Source organism: Monodelphis domestica, chromosome 4 (assembly GCF_027887165.1).
Source record: "Monodelphis domestica isolate mMonDom1 chromosome 4, mMonDom1.pri, whole genome shotgun sequence".
NCBI lineage: Eukaryota > Metazoa > Chordata > Mammalia > Didelphimorphia > Didelphidae > Monodelphis > Monodelphis domestica.
Genome location: NC_077230.1, coordinates 351,528,076 through 351,553,326, shown reverse-complemented (window position 1 = coordinate 351,553,326; position 25,251 = coordinate 351,528,076). Strand labels below are relative to the sequence as shown.

At 38.2% G+C, this 25,251-nt stretch overlaps 2 protein-coding genes and 1 pseudogene across 2 annotated transcripts in view; 2 read left to right on the top strand and 1 right to left on the bottom strand.

Moving 5' to 3' along the window:
* LOC100015564 (olfactory receptor 51F2-like) overlaps positions 1-25,251 on the bottom strand; it is a 171,396-nt gene that overhangs the window by 12,543 nt on the left and 133,602 nt on the right. Inside the window, exon 3 of the mRNA XM_001364159.4 lies at positions 403-514. The gene's annotated coding sequence lies outside the window, so the exon portion shown is untranslated. The remainder of the gene's footprint in view (positions 1-402; positions 515-25,251) is intronic.
* On the top strand, positions 5,552-6,129 carry LOC130458993 (olfactory receptor 51F2-like; annotated as a pseudogene).
* Positions 21,300-22,265, top strand: LOC100019021 (olfactory receptor 51E2). Its single transcript, XM_001371969.4, has one exon. It carries the CDS (start codon positions 21,303-21,305, stop codon positions 22,263-22,265), a length of 963 nt encoding a protein of 320 aa, XP_001372006.3. The 5' UTR covers positions 21,300-21,302.

Genomic DNA, 25,251 nt, shown 5'->3' with positions numbered 1-25,251 from the left:
CCCTATGTCAGCATATAACATGAAAAGGAGAGTGGAGTGCTGGGAATTGTAGTTTTTAGGGTAACAGATTCTAATTACACAATCCTCCCTGTGATTCCTATGGAAAAGGAGCACATAGAAATCTCCCAGATTTATATGCCTAGTTTCCCCATGGAATCAGTACACATACCAACTTACCTTTCTAAAGATCTATAACTAAAGGTACATACAATATTGCACTAAGGGGAAATTACAATAATTTGAGGATAAGAGAGAAATAAAAGAGAAAGAGAAAAAAAACAATGATTGCTAGGCACATTGACAAAAAGCCAATTAGGGAGCCATCCTCTTTGGCATAAGAATATACATACAAAATAAATACTTTCAAGCCCCCCCTCCCCCCAGTTCAAATTCACTACATACCAAAGTTCATTCTTGTGCAGTGTGAGGTCTCTGCAGGCATCTCCATGGTGCCTTCTCCAAAGAGTTCACTTTCTGGATTCAGGCAGGTAGCAAATTTCTTATCCTAAAATTACTTTCAAACAAGAAAAATTTTAATAAAACTAGAATTTTATGACAATTTTACAGTACTGGACTTTCATCAAGGTTTATTTCCACTGTTCTCTGCTCTGTGAAACCTTCCCCAATATTCCTATTGGTGACTATATTAAAATAGACTAAGTAAATAAAACAGACCTTGAGGTTGGACAGTAAAGCAAAAAAGGACACATTTCTACTACTTCCAGAATGTAGTCCTCTATCTGAAAGAGAGGTAGAATTTGAGACTATGCCAGGGTCCCCATTTCCCTGGTAGCAAGGGGAGAGTTAAAGAGATACAGAAAATCAGATTCATTATGGTTCTCCATAGTAAATTGCATAGTCCCTGGGTCAACCAAACCTACAAAGAAAGTCACAGGGGTCCAAAGCTTCTTTTTTTTTTTTAATTAAACCCTTACCTTCCATCTTGAAATCAATATTATGTATTGGTTCCAAGGCAGACAAGTGTTAAGAACCAGGCAATGGGGGTCAAGTGACTTGCCCAGCGTCACATAGCTGGGAAGTGTCTGAGGCCAAATTAGAACCCAGGACCTCCTCTCTCTAGGCCTGGCTCTCAGTCCACTGAGATACCCAGCTGCCCCCCAAAGCTTCTAAAAAGCCTTTACAAGAATAACCATCTTCCTAAGGCATATTATCTCCCCTGAGTAAATGAATCTGCTTAGCTTGGAGCATAGGATCTTATAAGAACTTTCTGGCCTCTCCTTAAACCTTACAATATCTTCAGCCACCAAGTCAGTACAGTCTCTTGAAGTACAGGTAATTCACAGTTAGATGATGTGGGGCCTTTTATGATGGTAGGTGGTTTACTGTAACTTCATTCTTCAGGCTTTGACTACAATATGAAGGTAAGCATGAGTTTCTTGTTACCAAGAGCTGGCTGGATTAAGGGATGTAGCAAGGGGGAGCGAAACTCTTCAAACTAGGGGTTTTTTGATGTTGTGTGTGTGTGCTTTTATCATGGATGCCAATATAATGATATTTGGGGACCCATTCGATGAATAATATGTTAGGTGTGTAAAACAAAATATATAGGCTTGTAAAGTCGATCAATTATGAGTTCAAATCCAGCTTTAGACATTAAATGGCAAATGACCTTAGTCAATTCACTTAATCTCTGTTTACTTTGGTTGCCTCAAGGGCAAAATGGGTGTGGTGACCACAGCACTCATCTTTCAAGGATAGTGTGAGCAACAAATAAGATTATATATGTGAATCATTTATCAATCTACATAGTACATGCTATGTAAATGGCAGTTATCACCATCATCATCATCTACATTTGATAGTCATTTGGAAAAGAATGATAATATTGGAAGAAGACAATATTGGCTTTTGGGGCCTTCTATTTCCCTTCTCTTTTCCTTTTGGGATACAGGACCTTAGCTCTATAAAAAAATCACTATTGTGTGGCATATAGTGGAATTAGGGCACATATTTACATTATATATATATATATATATATATATATATATGTCAACATATATATATACACATAAATATATACCTACATATCTACTGTAGAAAGTTTCCTTTTTCTATAGTCACTGGTTTCTGGTAGTGAGAACTTTTAAGAGGGTGTTTGGTATAGGAGGAACTTGGATTCAAATCTTTGACAAAGCAGTTCCTCATTTCTAGAGCACATAACCTTTCTTAGTGTCAGTTTCCTCATTGATAAAATGGGGATCACAATAATTACCCTGACTATCTCAGAGGATTTAGAGGAAAATTCTTTGAACCCCTTTAATGTATGATCACTTTTAAGACATTTTAAGATAAAAGATCATAGTTCAGCACATCCCCAACACATAGAGAGAAAGAAATTATACAAGACTATTCAAAAGAAGAAAAATGTTCTGGTCTTGACACCCTTTAGCCTTGACACCCTTGACATTAAGAAAAGAATGAAATCAAAATTGGGAAGAACCTTTCTTTGTCCCTTTATAGGGAACACCTTAGAACCAGCAGCCTTCCTCTCACACAGATGACAATGGAAAAGTGAAAACTTTCCATTTCCTGAAATTAGCCATTTTTCAGAAAATGATAGTTATACCTTAGTGTCATTTCAATTTTATATTTATCTTAATGACATAATCTAAAGATTTTTAGGAGTTTTCTCTCCTTTTTATTTTTTTTTCAATTTCTCCCTTTGTTGAGGATGAAGGTTCTACTACCTCAGATCTTTCTAGTCCTAATATTACCACTACTACTACCACCACCACTACCACTACTACTACTACTACTACTATTACTACGACTACTACTATTACTACTACTGCTACTGCTGCTACTGCTGCTACTGCTATTGCTACTGTTACTGCTATTATTACTGTTACTGCTACTGTTACTGTTACTATTACTGTTAACTGTTACTATTACTGTTACTGCTACTGCTACTGCTGCTATACTACTAAAATAATAATAATAATGATAATTCTCTGGGACAGTAGAAACTCTCATTTTCACTTGGTCATTGGTTATCACTGAGAAGCTACTGGAGCAGACCCTGCTTAATTACTTCTCAGGCTAACTGCAGATTAGTTGAACCTAAATAGCTAAAAGCAACAGAAAAAGAGAATCATAAAATGTCAGTTTTAAGGGAGGTAAGAAATCATTTAAGTGATAGAAATTTATCCTGATCACACCCTCACTGAATTTCTAGAGGACCCTCCCCTGCATATATTAGTTTAAATATACTTTGAATTTCATATATTGCTTTTTTTCCAATAAAATGTAAACTCCTTGAGATCAGGCACTTTTAAGATTTTTTGTATCCCCAATGTCTATCTCAGTGCACACTTTAGGCACTGGATACATTTTTTTAATTCAATCAATCTGGTCTAATACTATTTTGCTGAAAATAGAAAACTGAGGCCCAATGAGGGGAAATGAGTTTCCTAAAGTCCCACAGAAAGTTAATGAAAAACTCTGTACTACATTCCAGATCTCTTCAGTACAATATTTTTTTTTCTCCTCATTTTATATTTTAACAGAACCCTGCCTGGGTTGGACAAAACCTGTCTGGATTCAGTAATGCCCTACAATGATTCTAGGGATATAACACTAGTAGAAATCTCTGAGATCATCTAGGTTAACTTCTTATTTTACAGATTAGGAAACTGAGGTAAGGCTCACCTCAAGTGTTACCTCCTATAAGGAACTATTGGCTTAAAAAATCAAAACTATCAACATAATTTTAATAATAGATCTTTAATTGAGGTAGGCAGATTTACCAGGGAAGTTGCATAGAATTGCAATCCTGTGACTTCCAATAAACAACAGAATTTGGGGCAGTTATATAGATTTTAGGAGAGAGATCAGCAACAACCTGATTAGTTTATTGGAGCTTGGGAAAACTTGAGAAATGTACAAAGGTTTAAGGCTTAGGTGCTTAGAGGGTGCTTGGGAGCAGCTGGGTGGCTCAGGGAATTGAGGGCCAGGCCAGAGATAGGAGGTCTTGGTTTCAAATGTGACCTCAGACACTTCCTGGCTATTTTCCCTGATCAAGTCACTTAGCCCCCATTGCCTTGGAACTAATATACAGTATTGATTCTAATGTGAAAGAAATTGTTTTTGGTTGTTGTTGTTTTTTTAAGACAGTATTTGAGGTTGTGAATTTCTTTGAGTTTTTGCTTGGCTGATTGACAGTTACTTAAGAATTTATGGTTCTGAATGGGACAAGGGTCAATCTAGGGATTTCTTGACAATATGGCTGTCAAAACAATTCCTGATTCCCACTGATTCCCCACACAATCTCCACAATTTGCATCTAGAGTAATATTATCTGCTTATCAGTGTCAGTGTTGTTTTTCCCCAGTAGAATGTTCTGTAAGCTTCTCAAGTTAGGGACTGCTTTAATTTTGTTTTGTTTTTTGTTTTTGTTTTTCTGTATCTCTAGTAACTAGAATGCTATCTGTTCCACATCAAGCACTTAAGAAATGATTACTGAATTAAACTCAATTGAGCTGATCTTGAATAAGGTTAGTTGGTATATGACACAACCAAATTTTAATCCCAGGTTCTCTCACTCAAGATCTAGACCTATTTTCCTCAAGAGTGAGCTTCCCTGGTTAACTTAAATGCCATATGAAGAAAAAGCATATTGGACAAGTTACCACAGTCTTATTTATTAAGAATATTGGAATCTCAGAAAGGGTTTGATGGTAACTGTTTAGCAATTGACTCTCCAGAAAAAAATAAATGAGAATCACACACTTTTAAATTTAATCTGAATTATTAACATTATTAAGATCATTCTTAAGTCTAAATGATCAATCCCTGATTTGTAGCATGGTGATTTCAGAGGTGTAAATTTTGACCCTGAAAATATAACTAGGACCTCTTGAAAACTGGCTCAACCTCACTCCTGCATGCCATTTAAGTCACACACCCTGTTAGAAAGTTAGCCAAGATTAATGTCCACTAGAAAAACTTGGATCTAAGACTTGCCGCTGACACACACTGGCTTTGGGATCAAGGGCAAAAAATCACTTATACCTTTTGGATATAATGGGCATTTATAGAATTATAACATTATATATGTTACATATACCTTTGGGGTATATATAATGCTCTAAGACTATAAGTGACAAAGGAAATCTTGTCCTGAATTGCTAGAGGGAGTTTCCTGTTCTGAGAGTGGCATAAAACAATGAAATCATGTGTCCAATACTTCCTTAGTTCCAACAATAGGGAAAATTTCCATATAAGCACATTTCATCTAGTTGGGTCTTTTTTAATAAGGTCTTTAATTGTGTAGATGACAGAAAGTCAGTTTAGGCAAACTTACTTTTATCTATTGAGAAATTTTAGATATGAACTTAAGAAGAAGCTCACAGCTCTTTCCTAAAATAACTATCACAGACGTTGGCAAGACTCAATGTATTCTGTGTTTTCTTTGGATTCAGTAATATGTCTAGTATTAGGATCATTCCTTCCTATTAAAACCAAACTGAAATATCTCTGCTGATCTTTACTAAACTCCTTTTTACATTAACATGACACAGAGAAGTAATGTTACCGCTTCATTGCTATCTGTAATCCACTAAGATACACCACTATTTTAACTAATGCAAGGATTGCCAAGGTAGGGATAGTGATTGTCATCAGGGGCACAACAGCTCTGGTACCCTTGCTCCTGCTCGTAAAACATCTTTCATTCTGCCACAGCCATGTTCTACATCATTCCTATTGTTTCCACCCTAATGTGATGAAGCTATCATGATCAGATACTAAAATCAATAGTATATTTGGATTGGCAATTGACATCTCCTCTACTGGGGTGGATTCAGTCTTTATCCTACTCTCCTACATCCTGATCATCCACTCTATTCTTAGTATTGCATCCCCTGAAGAGCACAAGAAGGCCTTTAGTTCTTGTATCTCCCAAATCAGTGCTGTAGCCATTTTCTACATTCCCTTGATCAACTTGTCCCTGGTGCATAGATGTGGGAAAAATGCCCCTCCCTACATCCACACACTCATAGGCAGTATCTATTTATTAATTCCTCCAGTAATGAACTCCATTACCAAAGTGTGAAGACCAAGCAAATTTGTAGAACTATTCTCAACATATTCCTTCCCAGGAGAATCTAGGAAGGTTATTAGAAATATAAGGAAGTTTGTAGAGTAATTAGATGCCATCAATGACCCTTTAGTTACTTAATTATTGCCTTCCTGAGACCAAAATATAAGAAAGTCTTTGACCAAGAAAAATGATTACCATTAAACACAATAGACACAATGGGGGTCATAGCGTTACCACAGTTGATTATTTGACAGAATGATGGATTCATATGGCAAAGCCTGGGGAAATTACCTGCAAAATGTCATATTTTTTCTTTCAAAAATGAGGGCTCTAGCACATTTGGCTCTTTTTGTGGCTCTTGTGAACAACAAGCTAAGAAGTCATGGAACAGAGAACAAACCGATTTATACACAGACAAATTTAGAAAGGACTTACATTCAAGTGAGGAGAGAGGACTTATAGCCAAGTGAGTGAATATAAAGCAAGCCCCTAATTCTCAAAGGAGTTATAGTCTCTCCAGACCTGTAAATATCCAGTGATTAAAGACCTGTAAGGAAAAAACTGGGGATTATTAGTGAGACAGTGTAATGTTGTGGAAAAGAGAAAATGGGAAAAGGTTGCAACAGAGCTGGAGAAGCTGGGTCTGCTGAGATGTCACTCAAGGAGAACATTCTAATTGGAATGATGACCAAAAAAGACTGTTGAGAAAGGAGAAGACAAACTGAAATCTTGGTCTTTTTTCATTGGAGACAAAAAGGAAGAAGGGTCTCTTTGCCTGGAGACAGGAAGAAAGAAGGACAAAAGTCCAGCTCTCTCTGATTTCTCTGCTATGCTATAGTAACTGAATTTCCAGACCTTTTAATCAATTTTCCCAATCTGAACTATATTCCACCATCCTCCAACCTAGGAATTATTCTATTATTCTATTCAATTATTCTATTCAAACCCTCTTTAACTCCATTTCCTTATCTTTCCCTTCTTCCCCAATAAACCCCTTACTTAATCTTAGAGAAGAGAAAGTATTTTATTTGATACACCGTAATACTCACTCTGAGTTGATTTGGAGAAACCAACAGAAGAAACAACTGGAAAAGGAGGAAAGAAGGGAGGAGGAGGAACAAACAGGGAGGGTAAAGGGAGTTAGGAAGGAGAAAGAGAGGAGAATGGCAGATCTGATCCTTAGTTATCATTTATCACTCAAATAATCCCTTATTACAACAGCCCATTATTTTAGGACATCATGTGGGGAAAAGAATTCAAGGACCTGTGTGGTCCATTTAGCTCACAATTTCAATGAAACAAAAAGTCAGAGACTTCCTCTTAGTCATTACTCTGTGCCTCAATATCCCTCAGTTCCAGCTCCTACATTTCCATGTTTGAACTGGGAACTCTCCTAATTCCAAGAAGGTCTTTATAGCTTTATTACCTTTGTATCTAGTCATACATTAATTATGTATCATCAAGAACTTGCTCCACTGCTTTTGCTTGACAAAAGGATCCATTAGATGCAATAGAAAAGGAAATTGGAAACCACTCCAATATCTTTGCCAAGAAAACCCCATGGATAGATATGATCCATGGAGCCATCAAGAGTGGAACACAACTAAATAACAACATAAACAACACACATTTTATCAGGGGTAGCAAAGTTTCACAGCAAGTGGAACCTGGACTTTGGGTCAGGAAGACCTATATTCAAATCTTATCAAAGAAGTAGGATGTCTGAATTGATCAAATTCATTCCTGAAGTCATCAGGGCTCCTGGCTATGGTCTTTGACCATTTCATTAAAACTCATCTCTATCTTAACTAATTTGAAGATTGCCAAGGCAACGATTGTGATTGGTATCAGAGGAGCTGCAGCTCTGTTGCCTTTATTCCTTCTTCAAAATACTATCCTGAGAATCCCCTGTTGGCAATAGTATTCATTTGTGCTTGATTTATTTCTTTATTGGTTATCTAGGCTTAGTAAAGTATTCCTGATGAGGATTAATCTTTTAAGTATGTGTCCATAATAGTTTTTTTTTTCTTTCTAGAGTTCAAATCCAGCCTCAGCCACTTATCTGTGGGACCCGGTGACAAGTTATTTTACCATTTGTCTCATTCTGCAAAAGGAAATGACAAACTACTACAGTATCTCTGCCAAGAAAACTCAAAATGCACTCATGAAAATCCAGGGATAAACAGCATGATGTAATAAAAAATTTATATGAATTTTGGTTCCTACTTTGTCTCTGAAATTATTGTGTTCTAAGGTCAGCGTGATAATTGAGGGAAATGGATAATGGCTGTGCAATTTCTACTGATCTGTCACATTAAAGCATGACTATTTCTCCCCCATTACATTAGCTCTAGTTGTTGACAGTAAAAAGTCTCTTGTTCAATAAGGCAGATCACAAAATTTTACCTCCATATTTGGTATGTTATCTTCCTCCTTCTCTACTGACTTTGCCATTCTGGGACTCCATAATAGTGATGAGATGGGGAGGACTAAGAGTCAAGTGACCAGGACCACAAAGGGTAACACTGAAATGGTGACTATCTCTATTTAGGATAATCCTGAAAGCTATGTAATCAGAAGCATGGAAAGTGTGAGAAAAAAAATTGTTTTAATTAGGTTTTCAATTTTTCCCAGATAACATCTCAATATAATTTTTAATAATTGTTTTCTAATATTTTTGATCCATGTTCTTTCCCTCTCATATGCTGCCCCCCTTAATATGGCAGGTAATATAAGTTATATATTGTTATAATATACTATATATATATACATATAATGTTATGTATCTATGCATATATAGATATATGACACCATGTTAGGCAGGGCATAAAAATAAAGACATATCACTTACGCTAGAAAAAATTTAGTGAAGAAAACAAAGAAAAGAATGATATGCTTCAGCCTGAAGTCAGACTTCTTCAGTTCCTCCTCTAGCAATGGATAGCTTTTTTCATCGTGAGTTCCTGAGAGTTGTCCTGGATCCTTGCATTGTTGATAATAGGGAAGTCTTTCACAGCCAATCACTGTACATTATTGCTGTTACTGGGTACAATGTTCTCCTGATTATGCTCATTTCACTTTACCTCACTTCATATGTCTTACCAGGTTTCTTTTTTGGGTGAGTGTGTGTAATCCTCTTGTTCATAATTTCTTATGGCAAAATAGTATTCTATTACAATCATGTATCACAATATTTTCAGCCATTCCCCAGTTGATGGACATTCCTTAAGCTGCCAGTTCTTTGCCACCACAAAAAGAGCCATTATAAAATTTTTGTGCATATAGACCCTTTTCCACTTTGATCTCTTTGGGATACAGACCTAGTAGTAGTAGTAGTAGGAGTCTCTCAGAAGCCGAGAATGATGATTGTCTTTGTGCATTATCATCTATTGATGTACCCTCATGTGGCTTTGAAGTCCAAAGGCTGAGGCACAGAGTTTGTGGCACATGGAGCATGGGACGCCAGTTGTTATGGGAGGTGCGGTTGTGACCTGGTGTCAGCGTTCATGCACAGCGGCAAGACATCGTTCATCTTCAAAGGTGGTGGCAGCATGGTTAATGTGGGTTCGCCAGTTGCTTCTGACAGAGGCAGCGAGTTCTAGTTACTTTGGTGTGATGCCAGCCCACTTCAAGTTGGACTTTAGCTGATCCTTGAATCTTTTCTTTGGTTGGCCTTGTTTCCTGAGTCCAGCTGACAGTTCACCATAGAATACCTGTCTTGGTATTCACTGTGGGTCCATGCGAATGACGTGTCCAGGCCATCATAGCTGGGTTTTGAGGACCATTACTTCGATGCTGGTGGAGTGGGCTCTGTCGAGGATTTCCTGATTGGTGATTCGGTCTTGCCATCAGATCCTCATGATTGACCGGAGAGAGCGTTGGTGGAATTGCTCCAGCTGTTTCATGTGCTTCCAGTACAGTGTCCATGTCTCGCAACCATACAGGAGCAAGCTGAGGTCCATTGTGTTATACACTTTGAGCTTCATCGCAGTGCTTACACCTCTGTGTTGGAGGACTTTGCAGGGCAGCCACCCGAGTTCCTGGCTGGCCTTTTGGATCCTGGCATTAATCTCGTGGTCTAGGGACCCGTTGTTGGCGATGGTGCTGCCCAGGTACTTGAAAGTGTTGACGTTAGAAAGCTGCGTGCTGTCGATTGTAATGCATGGCTGGTTAGTTTGCCTCCCTGGTGCAGGTTGGAAAAGCACCTCTGTTTTGCTGAGGTTGATAGTCAGGCCAAACAGTTTTGTTGCGGTGGATAACCTGTCCACCATGGTTTGGAGATGATTTTCTTGGTGGGCCATGAGAGTACAGTCATCTGCAAAGAGAGCTTCCAGGATGAGTCCCTCTGTTGTCTTTGTTTTTGCAGTCAGGCGGCGAAGGTCAAATAGTGAGCAATCCAGCTGGTATTTGATGTAGACGCCCAGGTCTAGATCCATCACAGCATGTCGTAATACTTGGGTGAAAAATAGGTTGAATAGTACCGGAGCAAGGACACAGCCTTGTTTCACGCCATTGGAGATGTTGAAGTGATTGGAAGTCTCTCCACCAGATAGGACTTCCCCTGCCATGTTGACATGAAAGAGCTGGATCAGTTTGACGAATTTTGCTGGGCTTGCTGAGGATCACCCACAATGCATCCCCATTCACTGTGTCGAACGCCTTTGTCAGGTCTATGAAGACAATGTAGAGACTCAGGTTTTGCTCAAGGCATTTTTCCTGCATTTGCCTCACTGTGAAGGCCATGTGGATGGTGGTGCGATCTGGTCAGAAGCCACATTGTGATTCAGGCAGGTTCTGCTCTGAAACAGATGACAGGAGTCTGTTGAATGAGATGCCTCTGTAGTTGTCACAGGCTGCTTGTGTGCCTTTGTTCTTGTATAGGGCTATAATGAAGGCATCTCTGAGTTCTGGGGGCATGTCTTCCTCTTCCCATATGCTGGTCAGCACTATGTGGAATGCCTGGAGCACCTTTCCCTTTAAGGCCTTGTACACCTCAGTTGAGATCCCGTCTTTACCGGGTGCCTTGCCTGCACTCATTTGTTTAAAGGTTTGGACTTCGTCTAATGAAGGAGGGATGTCAAGTTGCTCAATGATGCGGTTTTGGGGGATCTGGTTAAGGGCGCTTTGGTCAACTGAGGAGGGTAGGTTGAAGAGCTGGCTGAAGTGTACTTTCCACCTGTTGCTAATACCTTTTTTGTCTTTTATGAGAGTGTCACTGTCAGAGGATAGCAAGGGGGCGGTGGTGGATTTTAATGGCCCATAGACAGTCTTGAGGGAACTGAAAAAGGGGTATGTACAGTTTTGTGGCTTTTTTGGTAATGGTTTCATGTTGCTTTCCAGAATAGCTTTTTAGTTCACCAACTAATTAGCTCTACCAACAGTATATGTGTCATAATTTTACCACATCCCCAACATTTATAATTTTCTTTTTCATCATATTAATCAGTCTAATACGTGTGGTATGATACATCAAAGTTGTTTTAATTTGCATTTCTCTAATAGTGATTTGGAGCATTTTTATATGACTAAAGATAGTTTCAATTTCTTAATCTGAAAATTGTCTGTTCCTATTGTAAGGGGGAATATGGGGTTTTTACATAAAAGGTTGGGCTAGATTATTATAAAATAGGGGTCACCAAGAATTTAATTAATTCCAAACAGTTTAATTTACAATTTATTTACAAAATATAGAGTGAAGTTAGAAAATCAGAGAGAGGTTAGGATAAGATATCTACCCTAAGCACTCAATATTTGGTCCAACCCCTGGCTCAAAAACAGGCAGGGGAATTTAGTCCTTAATCTGAGAGACCTCAGCCCTTATAGTCAAGGACATGGGGATGCAGGGAGCCTCTCTCAAGAGGATATGTCTCTCCTGAGGCTAATATCTTCAGAAAATCCAGGAAAGGAGTCAGCCTTTTTCACTCACCACATGTCAGTCCAAAAGGAAGAGAATCAAGGGCAGTCTCACCAGGAAAGATCTCAGGTCCAGTCAGCAGATTCTTTACCAGCCTCCAATTCGAACTCAGAACTTCAGAAGAAGTCGAAGTCCTCTTTGAATATCTCAGACAAAGCTCTCAAATGAACCTCTCATAAATCTCAGACCATTCTCCCTGAAGATCTCCCCACAGGAAGTTGTAACTCCCATTTAAAGACACTTTCTTTTGCATCATTTCCTGTGCCTTCCTCCACTTTTTACATGGACTAATAGTCTAAAGCTTTGTTTAGGACTGCTCAATGAGCAGTCAGTCGATCCTGATTTGTCACCCACTATGGCACATGTAGGTCACAGACCTCCCCCACTCAAGTGTAAATGAGGTATTTACACTTCTAGTGATTAAATCTAAAAATGGGCAGGGGAGTTAATTTCATTTTCACAATAAGAGGAGGGACTTAATTTAATCTTTACACTATCCTTTCAAGTAACAAGTGAGCAATCCATGTCAGTGGTCATTGATAATAGTAATCTAACATTTGATAAACCCAACGATCTGACCTTTGGGGGTCAAAACTCATCATTTGACAAATATTTCTGTGAAAATTGGAAAGTAGTTTGAGTTAAATTAATCTTAGATCAATATTTCACACTACATAACAAAATGAGATCAAAATGGAATAATAATTCATATATAAAGTGTGATAGCTTAAGTAAATTATGGGAGTATGGAAAAATATACCTGACAGGTATATTCTTCCCTGAAAGCTGTAGAATTACTATTACTCCACAAATGTTTCTCCTTCTATAAATACCTAGAATTGCTCTTACAAATCCATGCTTCAAGAACAGTGCTAAAGAGTTTGAATTTATTACAAATAGTCAAGTTCAAAATCTATGTAATAAAATGGAAACTTAATAAAATATGAAATTTTGGATTCAAGAATTCTTGAGCCCTGTGAAGATTGAATTTAGCTCTCCCCTGATTGTAACAATGAAAGTACTTAGATCTTACTTGATTGTGAAGATCGAATTGTAATCCTCCGTTGATTTAATCCCCAGAAATGTAAGCATATTACTTGAAGTTGAGTGGGAAGATCTGCCCATGTTAGATCTTATCACCAAGGTGTAAATCTCCCACTTAATCATGAGGTGGGAGGTCTGTGACCCACATGTGAGATAATGGGTAACAAATTAGAATTAACTAATTGCCTTCTGGGTAGTCCTAGAGCAGAATATCTGCTGTGATTGGTAGAGGTGAAATTTAGGAGAGGTGACACAAGAGAAAAAGATCTTTAAAAGAGGACCAGATGACAGAAGAGGAGATTCTATTCAATTTGAGATTCAATTTGGTTGGAAGAACTCTGACTCAGAGTTGAGCTAGAGGACAGACACTTGAGGAGAGACTGGAAGAGGAACTCGACCCTGGAGGAGCTTGTGCAGGAGACCTCAGACTGCTTTCCTTTTAGACGCCTTGGTGAGTGAAATGCTTACTTAGTGACCACACCTTTTTGGAGGCATGAAGCCTCCAGGAAAGGCCCATCATCTTGAGGCTCTTTTCCCCTGGCTAGGGCTTAGAATTTCTAACTAGTATCAGAGGAAGCCAGAGCTCTATCTCTCTCTCTCTCTCTCTCTCTCTCTCTCTCTCTCTCTCTCTCCCCTTTTCTCTCTTCTTTAATATCTTCCCTCTATCATAAATAAACTACAATATATTCCATTTACTTTAGTAATTCATTTTTGGGATTTAGAAATTAAATCCCTGGTGACCACCAAATTAAATATTCAGAGTCCAACTGCAATTAAATCTAACAGCCCCATTCTATATTAATTCTTCTTTCTTTTATGAGACCCAGACACTTAACATAATGTGCATAAAATAAAATGGAAGAGATAGAATTCTCATTCCTTTATGGTCATCTGCTCTCAGTCATCTCCTTTGCCATTACTCACTAGTTCCCAGATTTTCATGAGTGTGTGTGTGTGTTTGTGTGTGTGTGTGTGTGCATATCTGGGAGGAAGAGGAAAAGGGGATTGTAGTCCTAACCATGTGAAAGGATGGATGTGAGAAGGGAATAAAAAGAGTTAACTGTTCTAATTAGAAATAAGTGGAGGATACTATGGAAATGCCTCCCAATTCCACCCCACTCCTATTTACTCAGTCTAATAAGTCCCCACACTGTCTGTTTTCAAAGATTTCCTTCTCTGATTGGAGTTGATGAGTCAGCAGAAGGTAGGTAATAATGTTCTGCTACCTCAGAATTATGAGGCAAGATCCCCTGCTCTTGTGGCCAATAGAAGACAGAGGTGCTAAAGACTTCCTGGTAATCATTTATTGGTTGAGACAATGTGTAAAGTGTATGAGAACACACTGCCCTGGAGGATGACTATATGGTATTACAACACAGGAAATATACTTTACATGAGCATAACCATCCCCCAGAATGAGGAATCCTTCTACAATATGCAGATGATTCTGGTGCAGTTGCTAGTTCAACCCAAAATGACTGTTTCTAATAAGAAGCACCATAGGATAGACACTATCACTTTGGGAAGGCTGATCTTGTGGTGAAAAGGTATAAAAATTAAAACCTGTTGAATTTCACTGCCTATACCTCTGCTTCCCCAAAACTTACCTGTAGATCTGTTGTAGAATTAGAGAGCAATGGCTGGTGCCCCACTCTCATAACCTCATTGAGGGTTTCTATCTCTCTCCATCTTTCTGCCTCTTATTTGTCTGTCTCTCAATATGTCTGTATAGGTATGTCTCTATCACTATGTCTCTGTGCCTTGGACTTTGGACTCCATGCCTTGGACTTTGAAAAATCAGTATAATTTTTGGAGAAAAGATAAAGCATATCATATAGACATTACCAGACAGGAAAATATTTACAACACATATATGGGAAAAATTGTGTGTGTATGTATTTTGTGGGGAAAGGTTTAGAAGTGGGGAAAGTGAGAAATTCAACAAGTATTAGAAACACTGTAGAAAAGATTTTTATTTAAGCATCAGTTAGACTAGATGACCTCTGAATTCCCTTCTCTCTAAATAAAAATATGCTTTCCTGTGCTATTGAGTAGAGCTTATCTGGAGATTGAAAAAGAGATGACTATGAATAACACGAAATTGGATTTAATCCCAAATTTGACACCAAATTGCTGTATTCTTCATTTCCCTTCATTAGCCCCTGAATCTGACAAATAGAGGAAATAATCCTATTGTCTCATTTTCTCTTATTCAACTGGGTCAATGAAAGGTTAGATGAGAAAGATTTCCTTCATTATTAAGAATTTTTGTTATTTTTCTCAGCAAAATTCACAAGAATTTCCTTGTCTTTAATACTCTTTCTTAATCTAATTTCTCATCAACTGTCTTTAACTTTTCAAGTGTTTCTGCCTTGGTACTTGGTAAGACTGAATTTCAGGACAGGAGGAACTTGACTTTTTTTTATTATTTTTAATATGCCATAGTACCAAGTAGGATGTGAGGGGAGCAGAGTTGAATAAAGATGTTGTTTGTTTGAATGACTGAATGACTGAATGAATGAGGATGGAATCCAAGATTAGAACAGTGGGGTAGATTCAGAGGATAGAATGGTACTGTGAAGAGTTTGACTTCAATTCTTTAGATTAAAGGAGGCTCATGTTTACTGGATGCAAATAATATCCTTTCATTGAGTGTATTTTTCTGCCTTCAAAGTCATCTGGGAAAACACACACACACACACACACACACACACACACACAGAGCATTTTTAGCATTATCCTTCTTTACCCCAAACCTCCTGGGAGTTCCTTGGCAATTTCATAAAAAGGTTGGGAACTAGACAGAGTTGACCAAATTTCTTTCCTCTTAGGTGGCTGGTCTGCACTGCTCTCTTGGTGAGTGAGCAAGTCCTGGGTGGTAGCAGAGGACAAGGAGAGGAGACCAGAGCTCTTGGAATTCTAAGTGGAATGGGGCATTAGTAGCGACTGAAAGGAAGCCAGGATGAAGCATGCATTCAGCACAGTAGACATTCATAGGGGATGTTGAGAGACAGTAGTTTGTCTCATGCACCAGGTTGGTGTGAGCTTTATCTAGTATGGACCAAGAGATTGGGGGAGAGGAAGAATACAGAATCTATCCTCAGATTGGGCTGATAGCTGACCTGAGAGTTATAGATCAAGAGGCTGGTAGAAAGGCAGGGAGGACTTGTTTGGGGTAAAAGAAAAATCAGAGAGGAAGGTAGACGTCAAGATTGGTTTGAGATTCATTCTCTATAGAGGTGAGAGGCTGAGGCATAGTGGGAGAATGATGCCTGGGAATCATGAAAGAAAATTGTTCCAAAGCAAATGAGAAGTAGAGAAGCCTTGGTTTTGAGGAAAAGATAAGGTGAAGGGACTTGAATTCATGACCTTCCTGGAGGATTTAAATCTCTCGGAATTATGAGATGAGAGCTGTAAGGCATCTCAGGGATCTGTCCACATGCATTGTATCACAATGCTAGCTCTCTGCCTAATGGAAAAGAAAGGTTGGTCATGCCCTCAGCTTTCTCTGTGCCTTTTTAGAATCACAATGTTTGGAATAGGAGGGAACTTTAAATATTATTGCCTTTCCAACTTCCAGATTATATAAGTGAGGCTACTGAAGCCTTGAGATATTAAATGATTTGCCCAGAGTCCCTGGGAAGTAATTAGGAAAACCAAAGTTTGAACCCCGCCCCAGAATTACAGTATCATGGCTCAGAACCTAAAAAAAGGTCCTCCAAAACCACCTTGTCCAATCATTTTAATTCTGCTTATAAAGAAACTACAGTTCAGGAAGGCTGAATACCTTGCCCAAGGTCACACGGTGAAGCATGAGAGGCAGGATATGAACCGAACTCCAATTACACCAGAGAGTGTGTCAGGTCTTCAGTGTCTTTTTAGCCCGAATTCAGTTATTTCATAACATTCCAGGCTGCCTCTTCCCATCCCAGAAATGTCTACAGCCCGACTCCAGGCATTTCATTTCAGTGTGCCCTTTCTGCTTTCTTCTGCCCTTCTCCCAGGCAAACCATTCTTTTTCCTTAGCTTGGTATCAATCATTTGTGAGAGAAGCAGACTCTCCAGTGGCTGCGTCCGCCCTCCTTGGGATTTGCAATACAATCCCTTTGTGTCCTTTAAGAATAAAAGACTGTCGGAGAAAAGAGATTCCGGGGCTTCTGGCAGAAGCCTGGGAAGAGACTGAGAAGATGGGAACCTTCCTTGCTGTAAGTGAAGACTGCCAAGATATGTAGCTGCCACCTTTGCCTCTTTGACCTGCTCATTGAGGTGGTAAAGATGGGGGTCAGTCACAAAACTGGGGAATGAGTCCTGGGAAAGTCAATCATTTATAGACAATGAGAAGAGTGCCATCAAAATAAGTGAGGACCATCCCTTGGCTTTTATACTTAGGATTATAGATATAGAACTAAAAAGGACCTCAGAGGTCATCTAGTCTAACCCCCTTATTCGACAGTAGATGAATCCAAGGACTCGGCAGGATAAATAGCAAGTGCAATGTCACAAATTTAGTATATGTTAAAAGCGGGATTTGAACCAAGGACCTCTGATTCCAGCCAGGTGCTTTTTTTTTCCCCTCCGAGTCAGTCTCTTGTTCAATAAAATATGGTTATTATATACACTTACTTCCCACAGTAGATGTGAGGATCAAAAAAGTTTATATTTCTAAAGTGTTTTTGAAATATTAAAGCCTTTATGAATGCTAATTCGCTAGTTGCAATAATAACAATTGGCCAGTAGGTGGCGCAGTGAACGGAACTCTGGATAAGAATAGCATGAAACCAACCTAGCCTCAAGTATTTCCCAGCTGTGCAACTCAGTCCTAGTAGTTTAATCTCTACCTTTTTGCCTCCATAAATGGGATTCATAATAGCACCCATCGACTAGGTGTGTTGTGAGGATGAAATTAGGTAACATAGGTAAAATACAAAGCTCTATATAAATGGAAGCTATTTCTATTATCATTATTGTTGTTTATATTGTTGTTATGAATAAACCAATTAGAAACCATTTGTTAAGTTCATCCTAGGCCTCATCCTGTGCTAATAATTATAATAATATGACACAATTATTATAATATAATATATAGTTTATATTGTATAATATATAGTACATAATACATAATATTATAAATACCATTATTGCCAATGTTAGTATTAGATTATAAATTTATTTCTATCATATTAAGGTAATAAAATATGTAAATAATAACAAAAATATAATATATTACATTAATATATTATCTAAGTATATTGTGTTAATTATATTTAATTATATATACTTTATATATAATAGTTCTACATTATATAATTTCCATTACAATATTCTGTGGCAAATGAAAAATAATAATAGCTTGCATTTGCATAATACTTTAAGGTTTACAAAAACACCTTACATACAGTAGTTTTTTTGAGGTTTACAATAGCCCTGTCAAGTAGATGATGTTATACTTGTTTTACAGATGAACAAACTGAGGCTGAGAGGTTAAACAGTTTGCTCATGGTCACAGAATAAAGAAGTGCTTTACACAGGATTTGAACTCTTGTTTTTCCATCAGTCTATCCAATCCACCACAATGTTTCTCAAATTTTGAAGGCTGGGAGGGAATTTGAATTGTCTGATCCCTAAGAGTCCTTCTGGCACTGAATGGTTCTATGGAAAGTCCCTGAGAACTCTTAAACATCTCTTAATCCCTCTCTTTTCCAAATGCCCCAATTCTGCCATCTGGAGATTTTCCTTCATTTTATCTCTAACCTTTCTTCTTTGAGGCAAAATGCCAGGATCTTCCATTACAGCTACACAAATACAGGAAGGGATTCTAAGAGCAGCAGCAGCTCAGAGACAAGGATATGGAAGTATATGCTGAAACCCTAGTACTGAAAGAGACCTGCAAAGGTTATTTCATTTTTACTCCTGCCTCCAGGCTGAATGGCACCTGCAGCACTTCAGAAAGGTGAGAACCAATCTTCCTTGCATCTCCTTTCCTGGTAAGACAGGGCTGTGACTTGTGGGTAGATAGGGGACTCACTGGAGCTGTGTGACCCTTGGAAGTCACTTAACCCTGTTGCCTAGTCCTTACCACTCTTCTGCTTTGGAGCCAATAGTCTAGGACAGAAGGTAAGGGGTTTGTTTTGTTGTTGTTGTTGTTGTTGCTGTTTTTTTAAAAGGGCTTGAAACTTTCTCATCAGGAATGCATGTATTTTCTTTCCCAAGCTTTGATCCTGGAAGCTGTTAGAGTTTGTTGTCTTTCTTTTAGGCTCCAGGGAATAGAGGCCACATCTGGGTCCCCACTCTCCATCTAAATCTCTGGCAACTTGGAGACTGATAGCTAGAAAGAAGAAGATAATAAAGAGCCAGGGACAATTTGGGAATATCAAAAGAAAGCACTTCTGTGGTTATATCATTTGGGGAAGAATTCAAAAAAGGAAGAATGCTCAGAGGGTGAATTATATGATATGATAATATACTAATGAATTAAAACATTATTTTTCTGAATACAAGAACCTAAGTGTCTTCTGCCTTCCTGGTGACAATAGGAAGAGCAGGCATCTTTCTTCATCACTATAGGAAGAAACAACATGGAAAGGCCTGAAAAAGGCCATTGAGGAGGCTTCATCTAGTTCTAGGGGAGGATCAAAGAAATCTGGTTCAAACTATCACAGGAGGGAGAAAGAGGCAATTGGGACCAGTGGGAAGAGAATTCTTAATAGGGGACAAATTGATTTCAAATAAACTTGATAAACATATATGAAATCCCTGTGCTAGACCAATACTGACTGTCAGTTCTTTAGAAAAAGAATCAGGGAGTATATAGGATATTGAGAGAAGACCAGCACCTCTGGTGTGAGGACTTATTGAACCCTTTTAGAGACTGCTTATTATTATTATTATTATTATTATTATTATTATTATTATTACCTTTGGTATCCACCTATCATCCAACTCTTACCCATGGCCCCAAGAAGTTGTAACATGCACAGTGGCCATACCCTGGCAAACTACCTCCATGGGTTAACTAAACCATATTGAGGATAACCAACAGGTCTCAAACCCATCAGTGAGTAAGTCAGTATCTCTATCTCTGGTAGGGGAAGACTTCCTCTGGTGGATGGAGCAGATGAAAACAATTTGTTCTAAACAGCCATGAATATAGAGAAGTAGGCACATCTGAGACCATAATCAGTCATATTGACTTTTGCCTTGCAATTGGGCTTTGATGCCCCCAGAAGAGAGAGAGAGACCAACTATTCTGTGCAACTTGGCTTCACTTAAATCCAAATTATGGGTGAATCAGAATACATAACCCAGTGATGTCATTTTGATTCTCTTTTCCACAAAAAGCATATGGTCTTAGAAGATAATGTGTAGATATTGCAAAGATGCAATCCCAACTGGACATCGTATTCTCTAGGTTTCCGAACCTGCACACTTTTTGAGATAACCATTTTTGTTTGTGTGTTTGAACAGGAGAGTGAAATGATCAAACAGTGCTTTAGAAAGATAAATATTGCCATCACCTCTATGATACACTAGAGCTAGGGAGAACAAATAGGAGCTTGCTGTGAAAGACTATGAAGTTCAGTCTCTTCATTGGATGGAAGTCATGAGAATGGACAGCAGTTGAAATGTGAGCAATCTTCCATCTATGATTCCATACATGGAATAGCTGGCATTTTACAGCCGTGGATACCTAGGAATTCTTACAGGTAGACCCTTCTTAACATAAGCTGAATTATAGCTGTGTGCTTTTGACTATATACAGAGGACAACACACTCCAAATACCAACACAGAAAACAGAAGCCAGTGTATAAAAAGTGCCAGTATCCATTCCTCAAATCCTCTCCTTCATCTAAGTGACCCAGTGCCTAAAAATGACCTGTTAGATGTTCTTTCCTCTGAAGAAAGCATCAATGTTTCTTTCTTTGAGCTACAATTATTTAAAAACTGACTATGGGAGGCTAATATGTTAGATCCCTATTTCAGTAAGAATTGGTTCATCTGACACCAACATTTCTTTCTTTGAGCTACCATTGTTTGAAAAATGACTATGGGAAGCTGAAAAGTTAGGTCCATATTTTAGTAAGAATTGGTTCATCTAACACTATTCTCCATGATTCTCCTAAGGGTTCTAGGATCATAAAAGAAGGAAATGACAGATTATAGAAGGAGATGAAGGAGCATTGGAAAGAGGTAGCTGGGTCTGTCCTACCTGATTATTTCCTTCTGTCTCCCACAGGCACTGTGATCTTGCCCCCTTCTTCAGACTCTGTCTCTTACTACCAACTATGAACCCCTGCAATTTCACCCACACAACTTTTATTCTTATAGGTCTCCCAGGACTGGAAGCTGCCCAGTTCTGGATAGCCTTCCCTCTCCTGTCCATGTATGTTATAGCAATGCTGGGCAACTGCACAGTGGTTTTCATTGTGAGAACAGAACATAGTCTTCATGCTCCTATGTACCTTTTCCTTTGCATGCTGGCAGCTATTGACCTGGCCCTCTCTACCTTCACAATGCCCAAGATCCTTGCTCTATTCTGGTTCAACTCTCAGGAGATCGCCTTTGACCTATGTCTCACTCAGATGTTCTTTATCCATGCTCTTTCAGCCATTGAGTCCACTATACTTTTGGCCATGGCCTTTGACCGCTACGTAGCCATCTGTCACCCACTTCGGCATGGGGCTGTGCTCACCAACACTTTCACAGCTCGGATTGGCATGGTAGCTGTGGTGAGGGGCTCCCTTTTCTTCCTTCCACTACCTTTGCTCATCAAGAGGCTTCATTTCTGTGGTTCAAACACCTTAACCCATTCCTACTGTGTGCACCAAGACATGATGAAGCTTGCCTATGCTGACACCATGCCCAATGTGGTTTATGGATTGACTGCCATCTTGCTCGTTATGGGTGTTGATGTTGTGCTCATCTCACTCTCTTACTTCCTGATTATACGTACCGTGCTCCGGTTGCCATCCCGGGCAGAACGGGCAAAGGCCTTTGGAACATGTGTCTCCCATATTGGTGTGGTTCTAGCATTTTATGTGCCACTAATTGGTCTATCTGTGGTGCACCGCTTTGGGAACAGCCTTAACCCCATTGTACATGTGCTTATGGGCAATGTCTATCTAATGCTACCTCCTGTCATCAATCCTCTCATCTATGCTGCTAAAACCAAGCAGATCCGGTCCCGGGTACAGGCCATGTTCAAGATTATCTGTGGTAAGGAGGTTCAGGTTGTTAGCAACAGCTGACATCCTCTGTCTCCATGATGGTTTCCTCTCAACCACTTGGAAATTGCAGGTCATTTAATCATTCATCTTCATAATTACATCCATCAGAAATATCAGAATAGTAAAGTGGAAAAATCAGTAACTTGATGTAAAAAAACCTGGTTTCAAATGATCCATCTAAAATTAACTACTGTTTGACCTTGGGCAAATTAGGTAACCTCCTGGGACTTCAATTCCCACAAGTGTAAAATTAGAGGATTGAACTAGATTGTTTTGAGGTCTTTTCTAGATCTAAATCATTTAGTCACAAGCAAATTACTCTCTGAATTTCAAGTCTCTCACTTATAAAATAGGGAAACAAATTATATTTGTAATCTCTTCCCCAGGATAGTTGTGAGAATCAAATGACATCATATATAATTTGTTGCATGACTTTACAAAAAGTCTGAAGGAGTAAAGAATTCTAGAAACACACAAGTTGGTGCTTTAAAAAATTCTTTGATTTCATGATTTAGGGAGAGAATATAACCTCCTAGGATTTATAATGGGTTGGCCATGCAATCAGGATGAAGTGGGTTCACATTCCACTTTAGATATTTGCAAGTTCTATGTCCTTAGACAAGTCATTTAACCTTTGGATGCCTCAGTTTTATTATTTGTAAAATGATCTAGTTCAAAATGGTGGCCTTTAAGATCCAAATTAATCTCTAAATCTCTGATCCTATGATACCATGACCTGTATGAGAATCCCTGTCATTAAAGGTAAATATAGCTCTTTCTCTAGGTTATTTTATATCTTAAAAGGTTGGGGTCACTGATTTAAGGAAGAGGTAGACTGGCTTAAAGGAGAATCTATTATTTTGGGGGGGTCTACAATAAAATATTTGAAAGGGTCTCATAGAAGAGATATTATCCTTTTTCATAGAATATAAGCTCTTGGGAGGCAAAAATCATTTTTCTTGTATTATTCATTTTGTCTTTGAATTAAGCATTCATGGTACAGTGGAGAGAAAAATAGATTTGGAGTCAGATAATCTTGATTCAAATTCTGCCCCTGTTTCCTGGTTAAAACTGGGCAAATTAAACTTGTTTGGGTATCACTGTCCTTTGACTTGGTAGATGTAGATAACTTTTGAGTTTTCTTTTTCTAGTTCAAACTCTGTCACTATCATCCTTCTAATACAATTCCTTATAATTATTAGATCATAAATAAACTCGTGTTGAATTAAATTGAATTCTGCTTGATTTTCTAATCAAAACTAAGAACAATGGATAGAGGTTGCAGAAATGCAAGATTCTGGTTGACAGGTTTTTTTTAACTTCATAACAATTAAAGCTATCCCAAATTGTAGCATGAGTGACAAGTTTTATATAACAAGTGGGCTTCAAGAGGAGGCAAATTGTCCTCTTTTTCAAAAGGACATTTTAAAGGGGATTCCAGTTCAGGTACAAGTTAAGCTAGATGACCTCACATCTCAGGTTCCTTCCAACTCTTAGAATCTTTCATTCTGTAAAGTTATTTAATACATTTGAGCATCAGGTACAGTTAGTTAGGTGGGGCATTGAATAGGGAGATAGGCCTGAAATCAGGAAAACTCATCGTTTTTACTTCAAATCTGACCCCAGAGGCTTACTAGATGTGTATCCCTGGACAAATCATTTAACCCTGTTTGACTCAGTTCCTCATCTGTAAAATGAGCTGGAAAAGGAAATGGCAAACCCTTCCAGTGGCTCTGCCAAGAAACTTCCATATAGGGTCATAAAGAATCAAATACAACTGAAATAACTGAACAAAAACTAAAACAAACTGAGGTTAATGCTGTATGATGCTACATCATGGGATTATTGCATGAAAAACAATTTGTTAACTTTAAAGAGCTGTATTCAATGTCATTATCAATCACTATTGTTATCATATGTTATCACTATGTTATCAAACCAAGATTTGATTATTTAGGGAATGCAAAGCTCCTTCAACTTCATTCAAAACCTGTAGCAGAGCCATGAAGAGGACCATGGATTCCCTTTCCCCACAGTGAAGAACATCATATATTTGAAGTGACCTAGATTCAGGTCCTACAATGTAACTGTGATGACTTTGGTCTCAGTCAGCCCCTTAATAAATAAAAGTAACTAAATTGTGACTTCTAGTAGAGTTTGATGACTAGATTTCTGTTCCTCATATCCATATAAAAAGGTAGAACAAGAAAATTCTTATATATCACATCAATGAAGAATAATGTTAGACTTAAGATGGATTAAGGGATTGAATCAACATATAACTAATACATAATTATATTCAATATATAGCCCATGATCTATGAAAAAATAAGAAGTTAGACTAGATGACTACCAAAATTCCTCTAGCTCTAATGTTCTTGATCACATTCTCAGTTTATAACCAAAAGAAGTTTTATAAAGTCATCAATCTGTTATGTCCCTTACTCCTTAAATATCAACACTCCAGGACCAACTTCTATCAAAACTGAGTAGTTGGAAATGTTTGTCACTTGTTTTACCTAACCACCTCCTTTGGACCTACCTCAACTTTGATACCATTTGGCTCACATAATTGGAAAATCTGTCATTCACTTAGATGATATGGAAAAAAAATATATTTTCCCTTTCTAAGCTTTAGCTTCTTAAAAAAAAAAAACACATGTTGGGGCTGGTTATCGTTAACAACCTAGGAGCCTATGAAAATGGAAAGAGAATGTAACTAAATCCTCAAAAGATAGGAACAGATACAAAGGATTAAAGTGTGTTTCTTTCTCCTGGAGTTATTTTTATTTTAAAAGAAAGCTCTTGAAAATTTGAGGGAAAATCTATCATTATTTCAAGAAATGAACATTTATTGGAACAATTTCAGACACAGTTACAGGGTAATTGAGAGATTTTTGTGAACAGTCCCATTTAAAGCAACTTTCAGCATAGATATAAGCTGACAACTGCTATCAATCTTGAAGTTAAGCCGGATTGGATGGCAAGAAAAACAAAATAACATTCC